The sequence below is a fragment of the Microtus oregoni genome, unplaced genomic scaffold (assembly GCF_018167655.1).
Source record: "Microtus oregoni isolate MIOR12 unplaced genomic scaffold, Mior012 000009F_ref0000495, whole genome shotgun sequence".
NCBI lineage: Eukaryota > Metazoa > Chordata > Mammalia > Rodentia > Cricetidae > Microtus > Microtus oregoni.
This window is the reverse complement of record NW_024543068.1, coordinates 11,441,491-11,460,390: the sequence shown is the minus strand read 5'-3', so window position 1 is coordinate 11,460,390 and position 18,900 is coordinate 11,441,491. Positions and strand designations below refer to the sequence as shown.

The 18,900-nt window shown below is 47.9% G+C and overlaps 1 protein-coding gene across 2 annotated transcripts in view; it reads left to right on the top strand.

The window, feature by feature from the left end:
• The window catches only part of Ttll5 (tubulin tyrosine ligase like 5), a 256,731-nt gene extending 238,198 nt beyond the window's left edge, over nt 1–18,533 (top strand). For both annotated transcript variants that reach the window (XM_041658029.1, XM_041658025.1), the window contains one exon: nt 15,586–18,533. In XM_041658029.1, coding sequence (XP_041513963.1) covers nt 15,586–15,608 — 23 coding nt within the window. In that variant the 3' untranslated portion in view covers nt 15,609–18,533. The remainder of the gene's footprint in view (nt 1–15,585) is intronic.
• The last annotated feature ends 367 nt before the right edge of the window (nt 18,534–18,900 follow it).

The following is an 18,900-nucleotide window of genomic DNA, read 5'->3' as shown; positions in this document are numbered from 1 at the left end:
ACTCTGAAGAGCCTGCCCTCCGCGAGGCTTTAAAGCTGGGGGGTCTCAAATTTATATGCCTTGGGGCCATTTGATCTCCAATGCTGAATAATAGCTTGACATTTTGAGAAACGAGGTTGCACTCCAAAATGCTGCGAAGCTATAACCCATCACGGGACGTGTTTGCTGTATTCAGTTTAAAGTCACTTTCTGACTTCCCTGTTTCATTCAAGGGAAAAAGGAAAAAGACATTTCCGACATGACAAGGTGACTTCTGGTGTTAAAATTCAACAGAGTCATCGATAGACTTATGAAAAAGCACCACATCTTTAATCCAGGTACTCAGGAAGCAGAAGCAGACAGATCTCAGAGTTTGAGGTCAGCCTGATCGACACAGTGAGTTACAAGCCAGCCAGAGCTACAACGTTGAGACTTTAGACGAAACGTTCTGGGGTCTGGACTGTCCGCTTTCCCCTCCGCCTTTCATTTCATTGTTTATTTTATTGTTCTCATGTGCTTTGGGGGTGCGTGACCCTGTTAATTCTGTGAATTAATTGTGCTCCCATGGTGTAGTCAGCCAGTGCCCAGTACGCGCATGCTCAGCCTAAAATTTGGCACACATGGAAACTAACACAATGACTAGATCAGAGGGTCCCTAAGATACATTCAGTGTGTAAGTGTACATATAAGAAAAAATTAAATTGCCATTTTATAAGGCCAAGAATGACTGTAAATTCTCCTTAAATTAGCATATGTTACTTAATTAAATTTCTAGTGGAAAAATAACATAGAACAAGGAGTTAAGGAGCAACCAGATCAAGGGCTGCATGGGAAATGCACGAGGGGAAACTAGAAACAAACGAAGATCCCCTTGCCTTGAGAAATAGCAGTGTTTTATTACTGGACAATTCCATACATATATATGATGTATTTTCATCATCTTCACAGTCCTTCCCCCCCCCCCCCGCTCCTACTGAATCCCTTCTTGCCAACAAATCCCCCTCCCAACTTTCACATGTTTTTGTGTGTCCATGGCCTATACTGTGTGGTCAGAGGTGCTTTCATGAGTAGAGGAAGGTGGGAAAGGATCCCCCTCTCTTGGTAGCCCTATTAATGGTGTTAAACACGTGTTTATAGTCTTGAGTTTGGTTCTCTCTCTCTCTCTCTCTCTCTCTCTCTCTCTCTCTCTCTCTCAATCTCTCTCAACCATGCATGCATCCACGCACGCACACATGCACACATCCCATCTGTCTGTCCTTCTCATCTCTTACATTGCTGCTCATGCTATGCTGACTTGTTCTTCAGGACCTTGCCTTCATCCTTTTCCTTATCTTTAGCCAACTCCACATAGTACCATTTCAAATCTAGACATTCAACACCCGCCGCCACACATAGCATCACAGGTCAGGATACACTGCATTCACGACGTAGAGGCATGGCTTTGAGTTCAAGGCTATATGGCTTAATTCCATGCCAGTCTGAGACACAGAGTAAGACCCTCTGAGACCCTGTCTTAAATGTGGAAGAAGAAGAAACAAGGGGCATGACTTGGCCCCGCGTAAAGGTGCTTGTCTCCTGTGCTTATCTCCAAGCCTGGCAGCTGTTTCGAGTCTCTGGGACCCACAGGTAGGAGGCAAGAACTGATTTTGATAACTTGCCTTTTACTTCTACACCCCTGGCACACAAGCTTAAAAATTAATTAGTTAAGATAATAAATTAATAAATACTATAAAGTATAAGTAAATAAGTCATTTCTAAGGCCAGATGTAGTGGTTCATGTCTTTGGTCCTAATTCTTGGGAGCCTGCGAGACTGAGTTCAGGGCCATCCTGATCTACATACAGAGAGAATTCTAGAGCAGCCAGGGCAATAGAGTAAGACCGTGTCTCAAACCAGAAACCAGCAACAAAGCCAGTGCAGAGTTCTGGAGCCTGGCATGCTGGTGCTCTCAGTGTTCTCAGTGTTCTCAGTGTTCAGAAGTTCAAAACCAGCCTGGACTCCATAGTGAATCACTGTCTCCAATCCCAAGGTTTGCCCTGTAGATGAGTGGTGGAGCTTTGCCTGGAGGCGGAGGCCCTGGGCGGCCCTGGGGTCTGTCCCCTGCCCTGATGACGGCTGTTGTCACCATTGGCCCAGCACACCCGTCCACGTCCCACATCTGGACAACTCGCCCTGCTGCCGTACACAGAGCTTCTCTTTCTAGAACCATCTCTTACCATCAGCTCTTCCACTACCCCACTGTCCTCTCGTGAAATTTGCTGAGATGTTATATTTTACTCTTCCTCTGCCACTACCTTGTTAGTTTCTAAAGGATCTAGGAATTATGTCCTTCATCCATTACACACATTGTCATGTGTGCACATATGTTACTTACATCATTATATGTGTATAGTGGACGTAAGTAAACATGAGATAAATGAGCGCCGTCTCCACACTTCGGTCCCTTGAACACCTAAGAAGAAACATAAATGCCATTCATGTTTGTAATCTTGTTTTCCCTGAGATTCAAAGGCTTTCTGTGAAAGTGTACCGTGTAGATGGTGGAGGGCCTGTCTTTCCTTATCTGAGGTTAAGTCCACTGACTATCAAATGCAAGGATGATGCTCAGATGCTCTGACTGCTCTACTAGAGGACCCGTTCCCAGCACCCACATGGCAGCTCACAACTGGCTGTAACTCCAGCCCCAGGGGATCCAGCGCCCTCTTCTGGCTTCTGAGGACACCAGGCATGCACGTGGTGCACAGACATACATACATGCAGACAAAATGTCTTCTTCACAGGATGGCTGTAGAGGCCAGCTGGGATACTGGGATACTTATAAAAATGATTTTTTTTCTTCAATTTTTTCTTCTTATTATTAAAAAATAAGAAATCTGTGATGTGTATGCAGCTGTCATCCCAGCACTCAGGCAGGGGGACCACAGCACAGGGCCAACCCCAGCAATGCATCAAGATCCTGCCTCAGAGGGGGGCGATATTTAGGTCCAGATGGTACAAATCTTCCCGAATCAGCTCCGGAATGTGGGGGTATGTGTGCCCACATTGACGGTTCAGCCATTGGCAGAACGAATTGTTGGCTTCTGTCTATTTTCCCTTCCTTTCAACATAGCCTTTGGAGGGAAAGCAGAAAGTAAAATGTCACCTAGCACAGCGTTATTTTACTTCTTAAATTAGTTTTATTCATAATTTTGGAGATGAAGAATGCAAATAGAAAATACATGAGACAGTTCGGTGGGGGAAACAAACCCTGGACTTGGCTTCTGTACCTTTCCGTGGACAGCGGCCTTTCTGGACTCGGTTTTGCCATAGGACTTTGGAAACCCTTCCACTTAGAAATATTTTTAACGTCTGCCACGTGTCAGATATTCTGCACCTGAATTAAAGCAGCTGCCATGTCTTCTTCACGGGGTGGCTGGAGAGGCCAGATGGGATTCTGGGAAGGCCAGTAAACTGTCTAGATTCCTGATTTTGTTTTTTTGTTCTCTTGTGACATCTCAGTCTTAATCCGCAGACAGCAAATACCCGCCACTAAAAACGTAGCATTGATTTTTACTTGTAGCAAAGTTTGTAACAGAAAAGTATTTGGCCTCCCCCTACTTCACAGTAAAGCCGCCCAGCCACACTAATTTTTTTTTTGCATAAATATTCAGTTAACATGATTTCTTTGTTGGTAGGTATTGAGAATTGTGTAATAAATTTATCCCCAAATATGATTCTACAAGCCTTTATTGCCTCAGTTCCTATGGCTTGGGCCTCCTGGTTCAGCCGCCATCTTTGGCTGAGGCTTCACCTGTAGATGTAGGCGAGCTGGCAGTAGGGACTCTGGGCTCATTGTGAGATGAACTGGAGAGCAGCTTCTAGAATCTCACTTTTGCGCTTGCTGGCCAGCCCCTCGTGTGCCCTTTCCCAGGGGTATCTGTCTGTCTGTCTGTCTGTGCTTGGCCAGATTATGTCTTCCCAGATCTCAGGTGGGGAAGCTCTCCCTTCCCAGTCCTCTCAGAATGAGGCTGCATTTGGAGACACGCCTTTAAAGACATGATTAAATTAAAATGAAGCTGTCCCTCTGGGGCCTCATCCCTTCTGACCCGCTAGAAGAGGACACTCCAAGCACAAGAGTTCCCTGAGAAAAGACCATGTGAAGACACAGAATAGAGAAGCCTAACCTACCCGCACCCCCAGAGCTGAGAGAACAGTGAGATTGTTACCCACTTCCGTCCTGGTGTGTATTTTGTATGGTAGCCCTAACAGACCAGTAGAGCGCTTGTGGATTAGAGGGATGGCAAGAAAACCCCTAGGGGGATCCTCCAGACTGTTCAGAACTTCATCTTTGATGCCCCATCCTATAACTTACTGTATTGTCTGTCTGAGAAGTGAGCCATTAAGTCTCATCCACACTGGACATGAATATCACAGACCATCTTGCAGGCTGCCAATCAGATGACCAGTTTGGAGGTGATTTTACATGGCAGATCTATTTACCAAACACTTGGGCACCCTCATAGCGGTAGGTTAATACAGACTGCAGAACCATTCTGAGAAACGAAGGTTGTGGTGGAGAAGAGATAAAACTCTGCCTTGTAGAATAAGGTTCTATGAGGGTAGAGAAGAGCACTTATGAGGTAGGATGAAGATAAACAATACGATGTACCCTCAGTCCAAGGGTCACATGGTAATCCTCAGCCCTGCGTGCGTGCTGGCTCTGGGGTGAGGGAGAAGACAGTGTACAGACAGTGAAGCCGCACAGGGCTCCAGCTTTAAGAGCTCGCATCCTCACAAGTTAGGGAACTGCTCTGACTGTACTCAGGTCGGTGGCCGTAGAGGGGCATAAATGAGAGGAGGTTAGAGACGGGCATGCAGTGCACCATAATCCTCAGCAGGGTGAGGCTGTGTGAGACAGCCAGTGAAGAGCAATAAAGATGACTAAGGGGCTGGGTGGATTAGCTTGGGTGATAAACATGAAATAGCAGACATATCCCAGAGCCTTGATGAATTTACAGGAAGAGGTTTGCAAGGGAAGGGTTGGCGATTGTTGAAGCCTAGCTTTAGTTGAAGGATCTGGAGCCCATCTGCCTGGTGATAGCAAGCTGGCATCTGATGCCCCAGCAAAGACACGGGTTCCCATTGGCTGTATAGCCTCTAATGACCTCCCATACCACAGCAAAGATCCAGATTCCCATTGGCTGTGTAACCTCTAATGACCTCCGATACCACAGCAAAGACCCAGATTCCCATTGGCTGTAGCTCTAACATTAATAGCATTGACAGTATGACTGCTCATGCTGGTCTAAGCGCCAGCATCCATGTGACAGAGCTGTCACTGTTTCCAATGGAGGTTAAACTTCATTTCCCACAACCTTAAGGGACCCTGATATGGGGGTACAGGCATCCTCCCCTTCGCTTTTAGAGTGTCCTGAGAAACAACACCTCCCTTGTTGCACTGGCCATGACCTCTCCTGGGTGGGCCTCGGTTGTCAGGGAGGGAGAGGCTGTTTCCTGTTAGCTATTGGTTGCAGGATGACAGACCGACAGACAGATCCTAGGGCCCATCTTACTTTTCCTTACAAAGACATCCTGAGGTTTGCATATTTGCATACGGACTACCTGAGGAGTGCTCTTAACCTAGATGTCTCTGTGGTGACGCTTTCCGAGATATATTGCTACATAAAAAAATGGAAGAGCCGAAAGCAAAGCACAGTCATGCTCCTGTGTGTGTGTCGGCTGTCATGAGAAAGACACATGAGCAGCCACTGGTCAGGACCAGACATCTGGAAGCCCCAGAGCAGAGGGCGGGAGAGACACTTGAACTTTGAATCTCTCTTTCTCTCTCTCTCTCTCTCTCTCTCTTTTTTTTTTAAATCACATTTATTTATTTTGTGTGTACACATGCACGCATGCATCTCTGTGAGGTTTGTGGGAGTCCGTTTTCTCCTCCTACCATATAAAAGCTAAAGATAGCGCTCAGGTCACCAGGCTTGCTGGCAAAGCCCCTTTACCACTGAGGACCTCTGCTTTATTTCAGTTAGGTTGCTTAGTTTGAGCCATACATGGCTCAGTTTTAAATACTTTTTTTTTTTTTAAAGAAAAGGTCTGGAGGCCAGCAGTATGACTCATGGATCACTTGCTGCGAAAGCACAAGGCCTGCTTTTGAACCCGTGCCATAACCAAATCAGGCTTGGCTGCACATGCCTGCAACCCCACTGTTGGGTAAGCAGAGACAGGCAGATCCCAGCCTAGCTGCAACAGCAAGCTCTGGGTTCAGTGAGAGACCTGCCCCCCCCCAAAAAAATAAGGTGAGCAGTGATAGCAGACAGTGCCTGCTGCCCACTTCTGATATGCATGTGTGCATCCGTGGGAATACACCTGCACACGTACATGACACTCGCCATGCACACACGCACACACAAAACAGAAAAACCCTGGGCAAATGAAAGTCAAGTTACCATCATGGCCTTTGAACCCAGCTTGTTCTCGTGAATTAAGTTCATGTTGAACATGAGTTCAGAGGCTGTGACAGTAATGTGACTTTAAGATTTGTCCACACAAATTTTTTAATTTTTAAATATTTTATTTTGCTATGTATTTGAGTATTTTTGCTTGTTTATATTGTATGTGCACCACACATGTGCCCGGTGCCACAGGCACTTAGAAGTGGACATCTGATCCCCTAGAACTGGGGTTTTGATGATTGTGAAATGCAGCTGGGAACCAAAGCCAGGTCCTCTGCGAGAGCAGCAAGTTCTCTTAACCCTTATACCATCTCTCCAGCCCCAAAATATGGCACCATGGTCTAGCGAAGGTTGGAATGGCCGTTTCCTGAGGGGGTGCTCTGGGCAGTTCTTCCTCCAGCTCTTTCTCTCTGTGGTCTCGTTGTCTTCATTAATTTACGCTTCTCCTGAATTTTGGCTTTTGCCTTCACTCGGACAATCCTGGTGTCTGGATCTCCACTGGTGGTATCTAGAAGACATTTTTGTTGGAAGCAGCTGGACCTGACTCCGAATACACATGCAGGGAGTTTGGTTCATGCTGCTGGCGAGTTCCTATACTGTCTGTGTTAGTTGCTCTTCTCATTGCTGCCACACATTACCTGACCGAAGCAGGGCTAGGGACCGGAGGTTTGTTTTGTGGGAGGGCACAGTCCTTCGTGTGGGGAAGGTGTGGTGGAGCTCATGCCAGCAGGAGTGTGGCTGGAGACTCCTTACATCCCCGTGGGCCAGAAGCAGGGCCAGCTTATAAAATGCAAGGCCCACCTGCCCTTTACCCATGACCTACTTCCTCAGTAAGGTTCCACTTGTTAACGGTTCCAGACCCTCCTATAACAGCACCATGAGCTAGGGACCAAGTGTCCAAACGTGAGCCTGTGGGGGACATTTCACATCGCCTGTCTCCATTCCTCTCTGCCTCCTGCTCTTTCTCCCACCTTCATCCATTTTGATTCCTGTCATGGCTTCGTTGACCTCACTGTCTCTTACTTTCTGTGGCTTCATCTGTGTGGAAGCATCATGGGATGCGGGGAGCGAACAGCTCCAGCCTTACTGTTGACAGTCGAGGGGCCAAGTCCAGGAGCTGTGCTCTTTCTACTGAAGTAGAAGCATCCCTCAAGACAATAGTGGCGAGGTCACCTCTTGAAGGAGTTGCTGTGGTCAAGGGGATGTGGACTTGGGCCAAGTGTGGGCCACTTGCCAGCTTTTGTGATCCAGGGAATATGGAACTATTTCCAGTCTGGCCAGAATAACCTAGTTGATATCAAGGGAGGGGGTGGGACACTTTCCCAAGGGGCCTAAAACCATAAGCAAACAAGAGGTGCCATGGACCAGACCAAACAGTCAAGTCCCCTACATTCCGCTCTGACTTCTATACAAATGCAGGCTTTGAGTACGATAAAGGATCAATAAGCATTTCGTGTCATGCCTGGAACCAGATATGTTTGCCTGTGTTCAGTACACAGTGGCATCAAGCACACTCATGTTGTGAAGCTGGCACCACCGTCCACGTGCAGACTTCATCTCGCAACGCTGCCGCTCTGTGCCTATTAAATGACTGCCCTGAGCCACTGTTCTCCTTCTCTTCCCTACGGGTTTCACCACTTGATGCCTCACGTTAGTGGGAATGTGCGTTATTTGACCTTTTGGGACTGGCTTGTTTCACTTAGCATAATGTTCTTAGGGTTCATCTGGGTTATAACGTGCGTCTGAGTTTCCCTCCCGTTTAAAGCTGAATAAGACTCTCTCGTGTGAACATGCCACGTTTTGTCTGTCTTTTCAGCCAGCAGTGACCCTTGGGTTGCTTGCTGCCGCCTTTGAGCTAGGTGTTATATGTGGAGCCATACGGTTAACTTCAATCCTGTGTTTGTTTCTTCTGTAGATATACAGAGGAATGGAATTACTGGATCTCATGGTAATTCTATTTTACATTCCCACCACCAGTACCCAAGAATACTGTTTCTCCCACCTGCAGCGACACTTTTGTCTCGGGGTCCCCTTGTCCATACTGCTGGGTTTCATTCCTGCATTTTCATATGTGCACACAATGTGTTTTGATTGAATCCACTCCCTTTAGCTCTGACACCGTCTTGTGTTCCCAGTGATCCCCTGATCCCCTTCCTCTCAACTAGTGTACCCTCTACTTTCATGTCCTTTTTTTGGGGGGGGGGAGCAGTGAGTTTAATTAAGGTGGCTTATGGGAGTGTGAGTGAGGGGTTGCTTCCAGCACCCCTCTGGTGACTGTGGCTTCCCTTACAGTGCGCTAACTGAACAGTGACATGTTCTGTTTGCAGCAGCAGCCTTGTGACGGATGAGACAGGCCTGGCCTGTGGCACTGTGCAGCGTCACCTACAGGGATTAAAGCTATAGGTGAATAAACTCCTAAGGAAAGAGTGTGCTGAAGAGCAGCTCAGAGCCCCGGGCTAAGAAAGCCCCAAGGAGGCCCAGCAGCTGGGTATTTTAGACCCCAGAAACGCATGGCACGGGGGTGACTGTTGGGCTTAGATACTGAGACAGGTGCCTTTTTTTGATTGTCTGGGAATGGATTTTTGTTTAGATTCTTTCCCTGTGACTCATCCTCCATAGAAGCCTTCTGAACGTGTAGAGCACTGTCATGTAGCAACCTCTGACGTTTGTCCAGCTCCTTCCGCATTGCCGAGGAGGGACGTAAGCACAGGGACTGTGGCTTGTCTACGTTTATTTGTGCACATCTCAGCTGCTGGGGATGATGGCCTGGGGTTGCTGGAGGCCAGGTCTTCAGAGATCCGCGCATCACGAGTCCTGCCCCACTGATGCCTGGGAACTTAGTCTCCTCAGCGCGTGCCATCTCCCTCAGCAGCTTCGGAATAGAATACGCCGTTCCTCTCGGCTTCCTCTAAACTATTAAAGAATTCGGTGATTCCCTCGTGGGAACAGTGGTTTGTTTTTGATTTTGTATTTTGGTTTGGTTGGTTGTTTTCTTGTTGTTGTTGTTTGAGACAGTTTCACTATGTAGTTAAGGCTCACCTTGAACTCGCTATATAGCCCAGGTTGATATAGAGCCTAGGGTGATCCTGGCATCTTAGCCTCCCAAGTCCTGGGATTACAGGCATGGGTCGCCATGCCCGAGTTCACAGCAGGGACTTTTAAACTATGAGCCGTGACCTAGCAGTAATGGGTCACTGAATCAATTAGCGGGTCACATTTAGGTTCATGAGAACTAGCCAGTAGCATCATGGTGGTTATTTGAATTCAGTTGTGGTATAAATCCGCCACCAACACAAAGTTGGAGCCTTTGTTTGCTTTATCAGGGAGAGATGGCCTAACAGTTGGTAGTGCACTCGGGGTCACACCTGTCAGCAGCCCCCCAACCCCAGCGGAAGGAAATGCACTATAGAGAGAAAAGTACCAGGGACCATGTATAACAAAGTACTGAGGCTTCTGTTGAAGTCATGGCATGTGTGTTCCATTTTTGTAACTACACCTCGGTCCTAAAGCAGTTTAAAGGCCACCCAGGTCTCTACATCTGCCCAGGTCTCTATGTTTGCCCAGGTCTCTATGTTTGCCCAGGTCTCTATGTCTGCCCAGGTCTCTATGTCTGCCCAGGTGTCTACATCTGCCCAGGTCTCTATGTTTGCCCAGGTCTCTATGTCTGCCCAGGTCTCTACATCTGCCCAGGTCTCTACATCTGCCCAGGTCTCTACATCTGCCCAGGTCTCTACGTCTGCCCAGGTCTCTATGTCTGCCCAGGTCTCTATGTCTGCCCAGGTCTCTATGTTTGCCCAGGTCTCTACATCTGCCCAGGTCTCTATGTTTGCCCAGGTCTCTATGTCTGCCCAGGTCTCTATGCCTGCCCAGGTCTCTATGTCTGCCCAGGTCTCTATGTCTGCCCAGGTCTCTATGTCTGCCCAGGTCTCTATGTCTGCCCAGGTCTCTACGTCTGCCCAGGTCTCTACGTCTGCCCAGGTCTCTACGTCTGCCCAGGTCTCTACGTCTGCCCAGGTCTCTACGCCTGCCCAGGTCTCTACGTCTGCCCAGGTCTCTACGTCTGCCCAGGTCTCTACGTCTGCCCAGGTCTCTACGTCTGCCCAGGTCTCTACGTCTGCCCAGGTCTCTACGTCTGCCCAGGTCTCTACGTCTGCCCAGGTCTCTACGTCTGCCCAGGTCTCTACGTCTGCCCAGGTCTCTACGTCTGCCCAGGTCTCTACGTCTGCCCAGGTCTCTACGTCTGCCCAGGTCTCTACGCCTGCCCAGGTCTCTATGCCTGCCCAGGTCTCTACATCTGCCCAGGTCTCTACGTCTGCCCAGGTCTCTACGTCTGCCCAGGTCTCTGCGTCTGCCCAGGTCTCTGCGTCGTCTGCCCAGGTCTCTGCGTCTGCCCAGGTCTCTGCGTCTGCCCAGGTCTCTATGTCTGCCCAGGTCTCTGCGTCTGCCCAGGTCTCTATGTCTGCCCAGGTCTCTGCGTCTGCCCAGGTCTCTACGTCTGCCCAGGTCTCTATGTTTCCTTCCGACCTTCCTTGGGCAGCTGAAGCCCTGCTTTTCTGATTCAGGCACAGGGCTGTGCCCAGGCCCTCTATAACCTGACAGTACTATGTCTACTACAGGAGGATGGAGCTGGGTTTTTACAGACTGGAAGTCACTGTTCTAGAGTAGACAGAAGAATCCCTGCTTATGGGGTCTGTCTGTCCTTTTGGAATCAAAGCTGTGTAAGAATGGAGTATTCTTAAAGCCCACTAAAGATTTACTATCATAAACTGAAAACACATTAAGAATCATTAAAGCCCAAAGTTGAAGCATAAATAGCAAAATGGGATAATGGGATCACTTTTCAAGTGGGTCAGTGGATAAAGACACTTGTCACCAAGCTCGACGACCTGAGTTCAGTCACCAGGTCCCACAGGATAGAAGGAGGCAACTGCCCCCCCTACTCTGACCTCTGACCTCCACATAGCTGTGACATATAAATATGTCCAAGAGTAAACATGAGAAGAAATTATAGTCATATTAAAGGCCATGGTTCTGCTTCCCTCTCCATCTCCAGGATGGCCTCTAAGGGGACCAGAAGTTTTTCATACAGTAATTATTCTTACAGTGATTATTTTACAGTTTTTTAACACAGGGTTTCATTGTTCAGCCCTGGCTCGCCTGTAACTCAGAGATCCACTCGCCTCTGCCTCCCAAATGCTGAAATTAAAGGCGTGCACCGCCACACCCAGCTCCAAATCTAAATTTGTACATACAGACAGAAATAATCGGATCTACTTAGGTAGACTGTGCCTCCAGACGGGCACAATAGTCACAGAGCGGAATTAGAACCCAAGAAGTTTCATTTAGATCAGCTATGCAATTTTTAAATTTTCATAAAAGGGTAGCTATTAAATATACTCATGCCAAAAATAAAAACAAAAAATAAGAGGCCATTGCACATGTAAAGTGGCCTCCCTCTGAATATCATGTCTACGTGCAGGGACAGGAAGAAATGTTCCACTGAGCCTCATTGGAAAGTCGTCTAGAGACACCTGTTTCTGCTCCATGATGTTATTTTACCAACACATTTATCTGGTACTGTCCTATTAAGAAAATGAATCACAGTAAGAAAACTATAATTAGAGGTTAGTAAGAGTCAAATATGTTTTTAAAAAGTATACGTTTTCCTAGACGGAGAGTTAGCCTGGTGCAGTGGTACACATCTGTAATAGTAACACTTAGAAGGGGTTGAAACAGGGTCAAGAGTTCAAGGCCAGCCTGGGCAGACTGTCTCAAAATAAAAAGGCTTATTGAATAAAAACGATAACAGAATTCCTTTAAATAGATTTATACTAAAAATCATTTGCTTATTTGCAAATAGAACATCTCAGAACTAACATTGGTGTTGATATCATGGCTTAGACCAAGTGCCTTCATTGTTCATTCACAACTTAAAGGGGTTCCGGGAGCATTTGGTGTGAGAGCCAACTCACTGCTATGCTGGTCGGGCTTAACTCTGACGACCATGCCCCATGGCTGCCTTCTCCTTACCCCAGCTGACTTAGCTTTGAAGACTATGCCCCACGGCTGCCTTCCCATTACCCCCGGCTGACTTGAGAAAACCCTTGCAGCTGTGTCTGCCAGGCAGGGTTTCACGAAACAGATCCGACACTCTTGTGCCTGTGTTGTTCATTCCGCCACGCTGGATCAGTGCCCAGGAAGGTGAGGGGCAGAGCGTGGCTCTCATTCCAGCTGTCCCTGTCTGCTAATGTCACTCAGGATATAAATAAATGGATTAATTCACTTCCCTTTTCATCAGACTAGAATGATGCCAGAAGAGACTACCAAGGCCTCTTTGACCATTTGGAAAGGCCTTAGGGACTATCCTAAGAGAGAAAGGTCTTTGCATTTAGATAACTAAAAACAAACACAAAACCCCAGCACCTCATAAAATAGGCATGGTTGTGTGTGCCTATAATCTCATCTTTAGGGAGGTATAGGCAGGAAGGTCAAAACTGTAAGGTCATTCCTCTGCTTGGCTATATAACAAGTTCTAGCCAGCCTGGGATACATACAACAGTGCTCCGCATGGTGTAAACCATGGTATAAAACACAGCCTCTGCACTTCCAAGAGAATAGCAGAGGTGCTAGACTCATCCCAGAAGTCCCAGGCGGAAGCCAGAAGCAAAAGAAGCCACTGGGATCGATTTCCATGACCCCTCCAGCTCTGCCTGCCATCCAGGCACTGCCTCCTGGAGAGCAAGAACCAGAGCCTGGTCCTACCTTGGCAGTGCTCTGTCAGGGGAGTCCTCCTAGTGCTCACATGGCTGATCATTCCGTGTGGTCATAAACACAAGCCAGGAGCAAACAGAAAAGCGGGCTGAAGGAAAGCTGGGTCTCTGGAAGTCTGCTCTCTGTGGACCGGTATAATGTAGTTTCCAGGGGCATGCAGGGGTAGTTGAGGGGCAACCCCAAGTGTGCCTTGTGATTTTGCTGCTTGTTGCTTAGGAAACAACATGGTAAGATGTCACTAAGTGGGCCACCAAGCACCAAGTCCTCACGTATGAGTGTGCCATCCCAAATACATGGGTTAGCAAAATACAAGAAAGAATGTTGAGGCCAGGATGTCAAAAGCAGAAGAGGATGAGAGCGACAGCCTAATGGGTGACTTCAAAGGACAGCTCGCAAGAGTTGGCTCTCTCCTTCCACCGCATGGATCCCCGTGATCCAACTCTGGTGGTCAGGCTTGGCCGCAAGCACCTTTACTCACTGAGCCATCTTGGTGACCCTAGAGGAATCCTCCTTTAACCCAAACCTCAAATGATTGCCACAGGTAAAACTCTACGAAATGAAAGGTCACAGTTAAAATAATAGAATGGATCAGTAACCAGCACTATGAGCAAAAGCCGGCAAGGCAGCTGATGCTAGATCTGCAGGGACCAAGACACTGAAATCACCACGTGATGCAAAATGAATGTCTTCATGGCTAGAGAAATTAGGGGGAGAAAAAAAAATGAGTAAAAACAGTAGATTAGAATTGTGATAAGCACATGTTCAAAAGAACCATATGTCACGTTCAGATTTGAAAATATGATGGAATTTAACAATCAGTGGATCAAGCTGGGTGGTGGTAACACACACCTTTGATCCCAACACTCAGGAGACAGAGGCAGGCAGATCACTGTGAGTTTGAGGCCAGTCTGGTCTACAAGAGCTAGTTCCAGGACAGGTTCCAAAGCTACAGAGAAACCACACTGTCTCAAAAAAAAAAAAAAACAAAAAAAGAAAAAAGAAAAAAAAATCAGTGGTTGGCAGATTAGACCCAGCTGACAGGGACTTAATGAACTCAGAGGTGTGTTTAGACAAATTATCCGGAATACAGAACCAAAGAAGGAAAGAGAGAGCTGGAAAGTCAATTGAGAAGGCCCAATGGATGTGTAAGTGAAATTCTGGAAAGAAAACATGGGAAAGGGCTGATGTTTGAGAAGGTAATGACTGAAGATGCCTCAGAACTGATGGAAAGTGCACATGCTGTGGACTTCAGAGAGAGCAGGGTCACTGTCTCCAAAAGCAAGACAGAGCACCAAGGAGGAAGCCAGCTGGCGATGACCATTGGCCTTCACCATATGCACCTCAACACACACACACGTACAGGAAAACATACACTTGAGAAGAATGAGTCTCAGCATCCTCCCTTGCCCTGGGAATTGAGCAAATGATGGGAAGATAACCATGAAGAGCTTCCTGCTGATCATTTCATTCATTTATTCACGCGTTCATTCTTACAGCGCCAGGGCTCAACCTCGGGCTCCCACGGCTCATGTCTATAACGCCGGCTCCGGGGGTTTTCTCATGGTTCTGGGCATATACTCATAGCTCCCCCCGCCACAAACATAATGATAGATCTTTGAAAAAGAAATGACTATTTATTAACCCAATTTTAAATTAAAAGCAGTCAAGGAAAGGCTAGAATTCAGAGCATTGCAACCAAGGAAGGACTGTGGCTGGCTGGTTGGTTACCTGACGCAGGCTTGTCCCGAAGCCCAGTGTACGTACGGGGGTGAGGTGGGATGGGGGTGGGCACAAGGCAGAGCGTTAGCTGACAACCTGACACTCAGGATTGAGATCTCAAGAGCACATTCAAAAATGCTGTGGCTGACCCTGAGCTCTGGCAGGGAGAACGCTTTTAGCATCCTCTGTTTAGAAACATGAGGGTGTTTGTTTTGAACAGAGGAGTTTTACTCTACTGTTGCCTAGGCTGTCTTTGAACTCCTGGGCTGAGGTGATCCTCCTGCCTCAGATTCCTGTGTAACAGAAACTACCAGAAGGTGTCTAGGCATAGTGAGGAAGAATGAAGATGTTTTCATACTTGTGGGCATGGCAGCTTCATTGTGGTTCCAGCTCTGCGGAGACCGCAGCAGCGAAATGGCTTGAAGCTAGGAGTGCAGAGTCAGCCTGGGCTGCACAGCAAGAGTAATAGGTAAATGAGAATAAATGGTTTTGCCCAAGAAAAAAAGCAGAGATGCCCAGGATGCAGCAGCACCAGAACATAGACCATTTAGGATGCTTTGAGTAGAGGATTAGAGGATTGTGTGCTCCAGAGTGAGCGTCCTTTGCCAGAGACCCTGCTATGCGTTAGGAACTGTCCTTGGTCACTGAGCGCTTGACATTCTCTTTTCCAGATCCCACTCACACTGACCGATGACCCGGAGACTGGGGAAGAAGAATCTGTTGCGCACTCCTGGGAGCGGGACGGGGGCTACGCCTCCAAGGTGCTGCCAGGGGCCTATAGTATTTTTTTGCTGCCTCGGAGTCCCCAAGGCCTTCAAGCAGAAGTGGCAGTAGATGGTTGCCATCAGCCCACCCAGGGCAACAGGGAAGCAAATCCCCTGGGTTTGGTGGAACTTGGCAGTGGGGACTCTGGCCTGATGCGTCAAGTCCCCTTCAGAGCACGAGTGTGCCTCCCCTGCCCTCCCCTCCCCACCCTGCTAGGCTCTCTCTGTCCCTCCTGCTGCTGCTCCCAGATGATATAAAAGAGGCTCTTTGGCTATTTGCATCTGGCTTTTGCTTCTTTTCCAGATTGAAGTATTAAGTTTATTTTATTTTGTACGAGCTTCAGATCCCAAAACCACCCACCAAACTCAATCTTCCCTTGGGGTAGAGGAGCCAACAGCACCGGTTCCACAGAGTGGGGAAGCAGGCAGGCGACTGCCATGGGACAGGCGCCTTTTGGAATTACTGACTTCTAAGATTAATAAAGTAATTCAATTTTTCTTTCCTTTTTTTTCCATTCACTAATTTCCCATCAAACAATATTCACAGTCAGGGCTAAAATGGAACCAACATTTCATTTTGTTTCATATCTCACTGTTGCACAGTTTTTCAGTTTTCGTTTTAGAATGGGAGCTATCAAGAAACTTAGCAGATGGGAGCACCAGGCTAGTTCCCAGAGCCATGGAACTGGTGTGTGCCACCACTCCTGGCATGTCCTCCAGCAGCCTTATTCACTGTGGTCCTGAGTGGGGTGTGGATGTGCCCACTTGCACCCAGCCTCTCCACGCAGTTGTTCCCGGTGACTGCAGCACACATTAGATCTTCCCTCCAACGTCTGCTGCGAGTCGGACTTTCAAGAAACACACCCATCAACCGTGTTGAAATCCAGACAGAAAAAAATGACACCTAAGAAGACAGATGGGTCCTGTGTGGTGACTCATGCCTCTCATCCCATCATGAGGAAGGCAGGGGGATTACCACGAGTTAGACACCAGGCTGGGCTGGACTTTGTAGTGAGTTCAGTACCAGCGTGGAAGTCAGAGTCCCAAGACCTTGTCTCAACAAACTGAAGAAGAGGAGGAGGGTGAAGACAGAAAAGGGGGACTTTGCTTTCTTTTTAGTGCATGAATTGGGTTTAGGCACAGTGGAGGATTAGGACTCTCAAGAGCAGGATAGAGAAAGGTTTTCATGTAGTCTAGGACCATCTTAACTGCTCACTTGATCTGAGCTGGCTAGACAACACATTTTGATTCCTCCATCATCGCTTTCTGCTGTTAGAGCTGGAGAAAAAGGTCTGGAGTTCTCTGCCTGCCAATCTGGCCCAAAGGAGCGCGAGGACATGAGTTTAGGGTAAGAACTTTCAAAGCAGCTGTCACACTCAGAGTTGCTCTCGGCACCCGATCAGAGCAAAATCCTCTCTGCCCACCAGGGGCTAAAGCCAGACTCCAGTCTTGTCTTGCCTTGGTGCTTCCAGGTCATTCTTTCAGGTGCTGGCCTTGGCTATAAGCCAGGTGGATTGTTCTAGCCTTGCTCCCCCAGTCAAGGTGTCCTCTCCAGTCCTGCCGCTCTCCTCAAAACAAGTGTGTGCCGTTGAAGACAGTGGTTCAAATGGCCCCAGTGCTTGTGAGCGGCCCAGGAAAGGGAAGACTAGACTGCAGACCTTCCCGTGTGCTTGTACATGTTATTTGACATGAGTAGTGTCTAGTGTGAGAACACCTGTAATCACGGTGTGTTCTTTAAGATAGCATCAGGAAGCATATCCAGTTGCCTTGGTTCAAACTTGTAGCAGGACCCTGGGAGACAGGGTGAAAGGGACAGAAAGATTATTTCCTGCATCCTTATTGATGCTGGAAAGGACCTGTATCTGATGCAGTGCACTTCTTCCCCGAAGGCAATTTATGGAGGCAGCCTGGACCCTGCCCCAGTGGGAGCAGACCTCTAGGTCTGCAGCCTAAAACTGTATGTTACTTCTGTTTGTATTCGGTTTTGTTAAACCTTGTTTGTAAGTCTTTTGTCTGCATGTATGTCTGTGAACCATGTACCTGTAGAAGCCAGAAGAGGATGTCAGACCATATGGAACATGAGTTACAGTTGGGTGGTTCTGGGAATCGAACCCTGGTCCTCCAGAAAAGCAGCCAGTTCTCTTAACATTTCTTAAGCCTCATATTGTACATCTCTTCTGAACATGAGAGACTTTCATGCCTACTGAAGTTTGAGGATAACTGTCACAATTAATAGATTGTAATAGATTGTAGTACTTGGACCAGGCATGGCGGTGCATACCTTTAATCCCAACATTCAGGAGTCATTTGAAACAAGCCTGATCTTCCTAGGTGTTCCAGGGCAGCCAGAGCTACAGTGTAAAAACCTGTCTCAAAACTAAACTGGCTGACATGTTGGCATATTTCTCCCACCACATACTCACACACACACACACACACACACACACGCACGCACGCACGCACGCACGCACGCACACGCACGCACACAAGACAGAACACTTCCACAACCAGGATTCAAGCTGGGGATAGGGGCCACTGTATAAATGAGGTAGGCCTGAACACAGAGATAGTCTTAGTGGCTGTGGTAGTTTGATTGTAATTGGCCCCCATAATATAGGGGTGGAACTATTAGGAGGTGTGGCTTGGAGCGGGTATGGTCACAGTGGGGGTGGGCTTTGAGGTTTCCTGTGCTCAGAATACTGCCCAGTGTCTCAGTCTACTTCCTGTTGCCTGCAAGCTGTAGGACTCTCAGCTACTCCGCCAGCACGACATCTGCCTGCATGTTGCCACGCTCCCCGCCATCATGACAATGGATTAAACTTCTAAAACTGTAAGCCAGCCACCCCAATTAAACGTTTTCCTTATAAGACTTGCCATGGTCATGGTGTTTCTTCACAGCAACAGAAGCCCTAACTAAGGCAGTGGCCAACCTCGGGAGTTGGGTCTTGAACTCAGAACAAGGTTTGCACACACTCATATGTCCTTCCACCTGCAGGCTTCAGCTTTAGTCAGATCAGTGGTTGTGCCCCATGTTGGTAGCTTTCCATAGCTGCTAAGACCAGAGGGTTCCTTGCTCTGCTGGCTCAGTCCAGAGACAACCGTAGATGAATGCTAAGCCATAGTGGAATTCTGCATTGCCCTGGGATCTCTTGCCTCTAAAGAGGCCCGCCGTCTGAAAAGGAGTTCCTGGTTGCCTTTGCTAACAGCATCTGTCTCATTTGG